The 10,083-nt window shown below is 40.9% G+C and overlaps 1 protein-coding gene and 1 pseudogene across 1 annotated transcript in view; both read left to right on the top strand.

Annotated features, from left to right (window-relative positions):
• The window catches only part of LOC121042063 (fibrous sheath-interacting protein 1-like), a 58,549-nt gene extending 48,842 nt beyond the window's left edge, over window positions 1-9,707 (top strand). The window contains exons 8-10 of the mRNA XM_040493370.1: window positions 2,265-2,375; window positions 9,103-9,261; window positions 9,633-9,707. Coding sequence (XP_040349304.1) covers window positions 2,265-2,375; window positions 9,103-9,261; window positions 9,633-9,707 — 345 coding nt within the window. The remainder of the gene's footprint in view (window positions 1-2,264; window positions 2,376-9,102; window positions 9,262-9,632) is intronic.
• LOC121041485 (cytochrome c-like) lies at window positions 23-567 on the top strand (annotated as a pseudogene).
• Window positions 9,708-10,083: the final 376 nt, after the last annotated feature.

The raw sequence follows: 10,083 nt of genomic DNA, 5'->3' as shown, positions 1-10,083 counted from the left end.
CCCCCCCCCCCCCCCCCCCCCGCATAGATTTCCCATTTCCCCTTTTAACAACAGTCGCTGAATCTTTGTTCAAATTTCCTATATGACGCTCTTGAAATGTCAAAGCAATTTCATTTAGGAGACAGCAGGATGTGCAGCTTGCAAGCGGGCACTTCTTTTTGGGTGCGACGAAAGAGTGACTTTACGATGCATGATGTTGCGTAGGGCAAGAAGAACTTTGTTCAGTAGCGTGCCTAGTGCCATACCATGGAAAGGGGAGGGACGCACAAGAATGAGACAAGGGCCCATGGTCTGTGTGGGTGAGAGACAAGTCAGGCCCCTGGAGTTTCTTACACGGATGCCAACAAGAATAAAGACATCACCTAGGGAGAGGAGACACTGATGGAGTAGTTGGAGAATCCCAAGAAGTACATCCCTGGAAGAAAACTGATCTTCGCTGGCTTTAAGAAGACAAAGGGCGAGGACAGACTTGATAGTTTATCTCAAAAAAGCTACTAAGGAGTAATCGTTGGCCACCGCTTATTTATTACAGAACCAAATGTCTCATGACTTCTTTTATGTGTACCATATTTATTTATTTATTTATTTATTTATTTATTATTTTTTTTTAAATTTTTTTTCAACGTTTATTTATTTTTGGGACAGAGAGAGACAGAGCATGAACGGGCGAGGGGCAGAGAGAGAAGGAGACACAGAATCGGAAACAGGCTCCAGGCTCCCAGCCATCAGCCCAGAGCCCGACGCGGGGCTCGAACTCACGGACCGCGAGATCGTGACCTGGCTGAAGTCGGACGCTTAACCGACGGCGCCACCCAGGCGCCCCATATGTGTACCATATTTAAATTGATCTCAGACACCAGAATTTGGATCAGGAATGGCTGACGGACTATTCCTTTTGGACAGTCCTGATTTAAGTACGATTGGCTTGTGGTTAAGTGAATCTGATCAGCTTTTTGAACTCGGATAGTAATCCTGGTTCAGAATTACCAGACTTACCAGTGCTGTCCCTGGTTTCCCCCTTGAAAGATAGGGTTGGAATCGATTGGTAATGTTCAACTTTTCACAGAGATGGTAACTGCCATCTGTAAACCGGTAGGAGATGGGTTTAATACTTAGAATTATATAACTTGTTATATTTATGTAAATACTGAGGAAATCCCTTTACTCTCCCAACAAACAGCAAGACTCAGCTGGGTTTTAATGTTGTGTTAGTTAGCCTGTAAAAGGCCAGGGCTGAAGCTGGCAACATCCACTTTATCCTTTTGGTCCTAACTGCCGATTTAATTAAAGTTCACGGCGTCTAAAATGCTACCTTTTGGGGCGCCTGGGTGGCGCCGTCGGTTAAGCGTCCGGCTTCAGCCAGGTCACGATCTCCCGGTCCGTGAGTTCGAGCCCCACGTCGGGCTCTGGGCTGATGGCTCGGAGCCTGGAGCCTGCTTCCGATTCTGTGTCTCCCTCTCTCTCTGCCCCTCCCCCGTTCATGCTCTGTCTCTCTCTGTCCCAAAAATAAATAAAAACGTTGAAAAAAAAATTAAAAAAAAAATAAAAAATAAATGCTACCTTTTGCTTAATTAAACACATTTTCATGTGGCTTATGTATAATACCAAACAAAGAATATGTAACACTTCTCACGTTTTATAGATGAGCTGTAAGGCCAGATATTTTTAAAATTTAGCGTGACCTGTCACACTATAGTAGCGAACTTTGCTTGCGAATTCTTCACTCAGTCAAAGTTATAATTCAGGATTGTCTTTTAAACAGCCCTTCAATAATGCAACTGTAGAAATACCACATATGTGTGACTGCTAATGGTGCTTTTGCCAGCTCATTAGAAGGATTAGAGTAGAGGACATATGCCATCAGCACACATGTGTAAATTATGTAGTAAGGCTTAAGATAATTAAAAATCACAGATAAAAACAAATAAATAAAAGCAGTTTCAGTCAGTAGATATATGCCACATAGGAAGTGGCAAGATCCTTCCAAATACCTCAGCAGATAAGTTATTACATTGATATATAACGAGAGATTTGCAAACTTCCCATGTTTTATTGTTTTATATTTAAATAAAGTGTTGTTGAAATGGCTAACATGAGGGCCTGCTTACAGCTGGAATGTACGTCACAAGTGAAAAATGCCTAATCTCACAACTTTTACCTTAATGTGTCTGTACTATAGAAACCTCAGGGCCCACTTTTATTTTCCTGAACATGAATTGCTTTGAATATTTACTTTTTTTTTTTTTTATTAATACATTCTATAGTTGGCTAAGGATTCAGGAATGCCAGTGCTTATGATTGACAGAGAGAAGAAAAGGCTGACTGAACTTTTGAAGGACTTAGATGACAAAGATTCGGGGCTGTCCAGTCCTGAGGTACGTAAGCTCTGATATTCAGTGACTTCTACCCTTCTCCTTCTTCTCCTTCTCCTTCTTGTTTTTTTTTTCTTCTTTTCCTTTTTTTTTTTTGTAGTTTCAATTTTTTATTTAAATTCCAGTTAACATACAGTGTAATATAGTTTCAGGTGTAGAATGTAGTGATTCAGCACTTCCCTACATCACCCAGTGCTCATCACAAGTGCCCTACTTAATCCCCATCACCTGTATAACCCCTCCCCCTGACCCCCTCCCTTCCAGCAACCCTCAGTTTGTTCTCTATAGTTAAGAGCCTGTTTTATGGTTTGCCTTCTCTTTCCCCCCTTACGTTCATTTGCTTTGTTTCTTAAATTCCACATATGAATGAAATCATATGGTATTTGTCTTTCTCTGACTTGTTCACTTAGCGTAATACACTCTAGTTCCATCCACTGCAAGAACGTGCCTGATTTCGTCCGATCTCTGAAGCTAAACAGGGTCTGGCCTGGTTAGTACTTGGATGGGAGACCTCTACGCTTCTTAATTTTTATTTATTTTCTTTATCATGTCACTGACATTAGCACACATTTACAATAAGTTTTTAAATTATGGGGCAATGTTCTCTGTCTTTTAAAAAATCGTGTTTTACAAATTTATTTTCATTAAAATTTTCAGATTTTTTTCTTGGTCAATTCATTACTGACTCTGAAGAGGATTATTTTATGTTATTATAAGAGTCACTACACATTAGCTCTCACAGTTATAACTGCTACCTGTGATGTAATGGGCTTAGTCATTAATGACATATAAATATGTTTCCCTGTCTCTTTTTATTTTGAATATTTCTTATTATCCCTACACTGGTGTAGTCCTCAGGACTCTTAAAGAGCACCATCATGCTCCTGCCCAGTTAACCTTGAGCATCCAGGTCCCTGAAGGGTCTGGAGGAAGCACAGACTCAGTCCAAGGAGGGGAACAGCCTGCAATCCAGGGTGCAGGTGTGGGTGTTTATAGGGCTTGGGCTGGTCATCTAAGGGGTGCGGTGGCTCAGCGTTTGCACTTGTTTGCATACTAAACTTACAGCAAGATTCTTTACTTCCACAAAGAAATGTATTCTCCTGTGTACCTTGAAGCCCATAGCCCTGTCATCTAGTTCTTCTTTCCCTATGTTTTTGGAGGTGAGGTGTAGTGAGTGCTGCTGGCACCCTGCCCAGATCCCTTTTACCTAGTCCCTTCCGTGCATCCGGCCCCCTGCCCTGTGCCAAGGGTGCATAGCTGCCTTTTTCCATAGAGTATTGCCATGGGCTAGTTGGGGGCTGAACTGCCTAGGATGGCAGCCTCTCTCCATCTCCACCCCCTCCCAACTCAAGATGGGATTAGCTCTGTGCTGCAGTTTGTCCCTCAGAGCTTCCCCAGGGGTCAGCTGGGCTTCATCCGACACCACCTCCTTGCCTGGTTTTGTTTCTCTTGTCCTAGCCTGCTTCCATCATCCCCTATCCCTTCTCCTGAGGTGGAGTTCTCCTGGGAGAACTCCAGTCACCCTCTCTTCTGAGAGCACTCCCTCAACAAGTCACCTGAACCAGAATCCCTAGCTCAGGTTCTGCATCTAGACCAACCTCAGAGAGGTAGGTGCAGAGGGTAGTTTTGACTCTAGGTCCAAAAACTGCTCAATTGCAGCAATGCCTGTGGCTGGTGGGGGGTGGGGTGTGCCATGTTTCTTCCTAGAAATGATTTAACAAAATTTTTATTATTAATGTTGCCTTTTATTTATTTATTTTTTTTTAAATTTTTTTTTTCAACGTTTATTTATTTTTTGGGGGACAGAGAGAGACAGAGTATGAATGGAGGAGGGGCAGAGAGAGAGGGAGACACAGAATCGGAAACAGGCTCCAGGCTCCGAGCCATCAGCCCAGAGCCTGACGCGGGGCTCGAACTCACGGACCGCGAGATCGTGACCTGGCTGAAGTCGGACACTTAACCGACTGCGCCACCCAGGCGCCCCTAATGTTGCCTTTTAAATATTATTTCTGTTAGTATTTATGCCTTGTCCCTCCTTTATTAAATTTTTTTTTAATGTTTATTTATTTTTGAGAGAGAGAGAGAGACAGAGTAGGAGCAGGGGAGGGGCCGAGAGAGAGAGGGAGACACAGAATCCAAAGCAGGCTTCAGGCTCTGAGCTGTCAGCACAGAACCCGATGCGGGGCTCGAACCCGTGACCGTGAGATCATGACGTGAGCTGATGTCAAAAGCTTAACTGACTGAGCCACCCAGGAGCCCCTTAAACTCTTTTTCTATCATTTACTTCTGTTTTTAGGTAGATTATTTACAAATTATCGTACAGCTGGGTTTTTGTTGTTGCTGTTGTGTCCGTAATTGTTTCTCTATCTTTTGTTATTATTTCCTTATTCTTAATCTTTTAATGAGGATATTTAATTTATATGTTTATTATGACCACTGATAATGTTTGGGCCTTTTTTGGACAGCCTATTTGACATTTCATTGATTAGATTTATTTTGTTTTCTTAATTTCTCCCCATTTTCCTCTCATGGTTTGAAAAATTCCTATTTCTTTTTTTTGTTTGTTTGTTTTTAGCAAATTATTGTTACATCCAATAACTTCTTAAATTCTTTTAATGTTTATTTACTTTTGACAGGGAGAGAGAGAGAGAGACAGAGCAAGAGCAGGGGAGGGGCAAAAAGAGAGGGAGACACAGAATCGGAAGCAGCCTCCAGACTCTGAGCTGTCAGCACAGAGCCTGACGTGGGGCTCGAACCCAATGAACCATGAGATCATGACCCGAGCCGAAGTCAGACACTCAACTGACTGAGTGTCCTTCACCGCTCACACTCTGTCTCTTTCTTGCAAGAATAAATAAACATTAAAAATTTTTTTAAAAAAAGCAAGTAAAGACTGTATTTTGCTTCAGTAACAATTTTGCTCCAGGTGTAAGTAGCTAGTGTCTTTCTTTATTCCTGTTCTGTATTCTTGGTATGGTTTTGTGTTTAGGTTTGCAAGATTGCTGCTATATCTGTAGATAATGTATCCGTTTTCCAGGCAGAAAGAAGAGGGAAGGGGGAAGGGGAAAAGGGACAGTCCTTTGAGGCTTTGCGTTTCATTTGGGAAGGGATGGTGTCCCTGGGACTTCCACCTGTGGCTCATCAGCCAAGATGTGTCATGTAGCCACGTTCATTTCATGCATCACTGCAAGTGAGACTGGGCATTCCGGTATCTTACTTTCTTATTCTTATTTTAATAGCAGAGAAAGGCACAGAAAAAGGAAATTGGAAAAGGGGATCAGATCAGTCAGTGTACAAGCATATAGGTGGGGAGAGAACCTCCTCTATCTCTCCTCCAGGTCCAATAATATGTTTCTCATAACCTTCATCTTTTTTTTTGTCATTTTGCTTATATAAGCTCACTTCATAGTTTTCCAAGTTGGGTTTCAACCACGTCTATTCTGCTATTTAGCTATGTAGCCCTCTTTTGAGATTGTTCTTATTTTTACAGTTTTTTTGTTTTGTAAACTAATATTTGCTGAGAGTTTTTTCTGTGCATCATCTGAGGGGAAAGGTGGCGTCTTATTATCTGGTGTCAGGGATAGACATTTTATACAGCAATTTTATAAAACCAGATAGATTGTGGCACATGTTGAAGCAGATTCAGAGGAAGAAGTTAGGAAGTGTGGCAGGAAGAATTTAGGAACACTTTGAGGAAGGGATCCATCTACGATATTCTTAAACCATACCAAACTTCTTGCCCTTCCTCAGATTTGCTGTATCTTTGACACTGTGTGTCCTTTTCTTTGTTCCCCCATCTCTGATAAGCCGATGCACCTGAAAGATGATGACTAGGGTGATAATTATGTTTTAATTCTCCAGACCTCTTGCCCTTGGGTGGTTCTTTATAGTGGCATGTTTAATTGTGTTGGTGAGATATTCTCTTGAATCTCTCTAGGATACTTAAAATTTTTAAAAGATTTCCTTCTGTATTAGGAATTTATCCTTGCAATGAATGGCACAAAACCAAATGTCTCTACTGCCAAAATGGGTTTTACATCATATCTCAAATTACTCCTATCTAAATCAGTATTGAATGTGTGAGTTCAGTTGTAGATCCTTGGTTATAAACCTGAGCCCCTCGCTGTAAAGGAAGGTGGTTAAGAGCATTTTCTGGGTTCTGTCTTAGGGAGGTAAGACTTCTAAAAGCTTGAAATTTCCCACACCTAGCAAGGGTGCCTAGAAAGTGCTAGATGGAAAAACATGATGCCATCTACTACATATTACATATAATTTCCCTCTGTAACAGCATAGTGCATGAAACATTTACATTTCTGTTGAATTTAATCTGACATCCTTTTTATTCCCAGTGTCATTAAAAAAGAATTCCATTCAAACAAGAATTTAAAATTTATTGACCAATGTTTAGTCATTGGTTCCATAGTTTTATTTTTTTGTGACTCCCTATTATTTCTCACTTAGATCGTACAGTATTTGTATCCCTTTTATTTAGGAAGAATTAACTGAAGTTTCTTATTTGTGACCAATTAAGTAATATATTTTCTTATAATTATGTATAGCTTTCATATCCCAACTTATAAGTGTATTTAAAATGTTTATTACTGTATCATATCCTTGTATGGATAGACTACAATCTATTCACTTTTCCCTATTTTTAGACATTTGGGACTTTTGCAATTGTTCTTTATTGTAAATGACATGCCAAAAAGCATTTGAGTCCATGTTCTGGGTTGCGAGGGACAGAGATGGACTTCGTTGAAAAAAAAAAAAGGAATAAATGTATTGGGAAACTTGGATAGCCCACAGACTCGGTGGGAAGTTTGGAGAAACACATCTCTAACCCGGGCAGATATCAAGGTACCCCAGAAACATGGCTTCAGAAACTCCTTGGAAACAGGCTGGTTAGGAGCTGCCTCACAGCCATGAGACACCCCTGCTAGATGATCACCATTGCCACCCTCACTGCTATCAACACTGGGTCCTCCAGGTCACTGCTGTCACCATCAATCACTGCCTCACTTCCCCTGTATCTTTGCATCTCTGTCTCTCTCTCTCCCTCGGGAGTCCAAGTCCAGGGCATTCGCTTCTGGTCGGCTGATTCTAGGTCATTTGCTTGTCTTCTTGATGCCAGTGGGTGAGGAGAAGGGGTGTGTGATGAGGCTTTGTCTCCTACCAAGTCTCATGCAGTGTTTGGTTTCACCGAAACAGGAAGGGACATTGGATGCTGGGGTCAGGGGGAGACATGTAATTCTTTCTGCATAAGTTTTTGCCTGTATCTCTTCTGATTACTGCCTAGGGATTGATTCCTGGTATTAGAGTCATGAAACCAAAGTGTATGAAATTCTTAACCTTCCTTACCCTCCACTTGCCCCTTTATTCCTAGTGTTTTCATGATTTTTCTGTCCTTGTATTACATGTTTCTCTGTGTGGCCTCACCCATTCCCATGGTTCAACAGTTTGAACCACTATAGATCGGTGGGTGAGTCTAAAATATTTATATACAATCTACGTCTCTATTTTGATATATTTAACTACCTAACATAATCTGTGGATATCCTAGGGACATCTGTAAATATCAGAAGGTCTCAAACAGAATTCACCATTTTCTTCCTCAAACCTATTATGTCTCCTGTATTCCCTAGCTTGGTCAATAGGACCACTATACCCCTAGTTCTGAAAATCCAGAATTTGGTTTTTATCTTTGATCCTTACTCCTCCTTCCACGCTTCCATCAAATTATCTCCAGATTCTGTAATTTCTACTTTGTAAGTATCTCTGGAATCTGCTCTATGTTCTGTATTCCCAGGAGATATTCCTTAGTTTAGCAGCTCATCACTTTTGTTCCAGATTATGGCTTTTGCTTCTTAACTGGGTTTTCTGTTTCCAGTCTTGCCCGTGCAAGTTCCAGTTTTAAAATGCATAGCCAGCCATGTTGTTTCCTTGATTAAGATGTGATTAAGATTGATTATCTCCTCCAGGAAGCCTTCTCCAACCACTTTGTCTCTCTTGCTCCTTCATGTCCATAAAGGTTAGTTGACCCTCACTGGTCCCCATGGCGCCTTGGCTTACCAGCACTCTTCATACCTTGTTAAAATCTTTGCTACCAGAAGACTGAGAACTCCCTAAGGGCAGAGCTTGTGAGATTCCTACTGAATCACCAGTGCCCAGTGCAGTGTCTATGTTCAGTGGGCACTGAGCACAAGATGTTTGAGTGAATGTTGTGGGTGGGTTTTAACCCATTATGACATGAATATTAGTTGAATAAGGAGTTAGATGATAAATAGGCTCGTGAAATCCAAACAACTGCATTTATAGACCCTATGTTACTTTTCAGGGACAAATCTTGAAAATACCATGTCGATTATAGGGTAAACATGATTTATTCCTATTTAACATATCACAGACTACTTTTTCAAAATGGAGAAATGAGAATGTTATAAGAAACAGACTGCAAGGCCAAGAGATTTATTCCACAGGGGGAAAAAAAACCCCACACAATGTAGAATATACTTTATACAGATTTGGCAGATAATGAAACAATAAACTACTAATTTTTTTCTTTCACTATCCCAATGTTAATTTTGTGGGTTTTTTGTAATGTGTGTGTTTGTGTGTGTGTGTGTTTGTGTATGTGTGTGTGAAGTCCTGAGCATTGATGTAGCAGTCTGAAAGGGATATTTTGGAAAAAGTGTAGCATGGGAATGACCCGGTGACTCTTGTTTCCTTTTAGGGCGATCAGTCTGGCTGGCTGGTCCCAGGAGAAGGATACACATTTGCAGTCACCCAGCACCAGCAGCTTGCCGAAATCGACACAAAGCTCCAGGAACTTTCTGCAGCCTCACCAACAACTTCCGACTTTTCTCCAAGACATGGAAACCACAGCGATCAGGTAGATTTAATTTAAGGATGCACAGACTATTCAGGTTCGTGTGTTAAAGCTAGTTCACATAATCTGACAATTTGCTTGTTAACTAAAGAGGTTTCTTCCCAGTTGTTTTTTTCACAACTCCGAGTGCAATGATAGTAATTTCCTTAAGCGCGTGCGTTGTGCGTGTTTTCCTTTGGTGACTTCCCTTTCTCTTCATTTTTCTTTCAGTTGATAATTTACTGGGAAGGGTCACTTAGGAAGTATTTGTTTTACTGTTATTACATCTTTATGATTTAAGCTAATTCTCGATCACGATGAGGAGACAGGATAGGGAAGAAAATCAGTAAAGCACTCATTCATCCTCTATTTCTCTTAATTCCTCTGGTTCAAAGTATCAGCAATGGCAGCCGTTTGTCCCTGATGCTGCCATATTCTTCCAGCTCTTTGAGTTTCACATCAAGCAGTGAAGCTCTCACCATGCTGATGACTTCTCTCCTGTGAGGATTTTGAAAGGAACATGTTTCCTCCCTGGAGAGTTTCTGAAATACTCTTTTACAGTTTTCTGTTTAGAAAAACAGAAGAGTAATGGCAGCTTTGCAAAAAGAAAATTCTTTTTTTTCACCCCCATATCTCAATACTTCGTGGGATCTGGTTCAGGATTGGGTGGTAGTTTTCACCTCAACAGAAAATGGCCAGCCTTTTGTTATTCCGTTAACCCTCTACCAGTTTTGTAGACGTTTCACCGAATCGTTTTCTGTACAATCTTAGATGCATGTGATTTTTTTTTGTTCCTAAAAAAGGCTTAAAAATAAATATTCTATAGGTAATAATTCTCCTTTGTAT

This window comes from Herpailurus yagouaroundi, unplaced genomic scaffold (assembly GCF_014898765.1).
Source record: "Herpailurus yagouaroundi ecotype Mexico unplaced genomic scaffold, PumYag 184, whole genome shotgun sequence".
Classification (NCBI taxonomy): domain Eukaryota; kingdom Metazoa; phylum Chordata; class Mammalia; order Carnivora; family Felidae; genus Herpailurus; species Herpailurus yagouaroundi.
The sequence above is the reverse complement of the archived record's forward strand: the minus strand, read 5'-3'. Positions and strand labels throughout refer to the sequence as shown.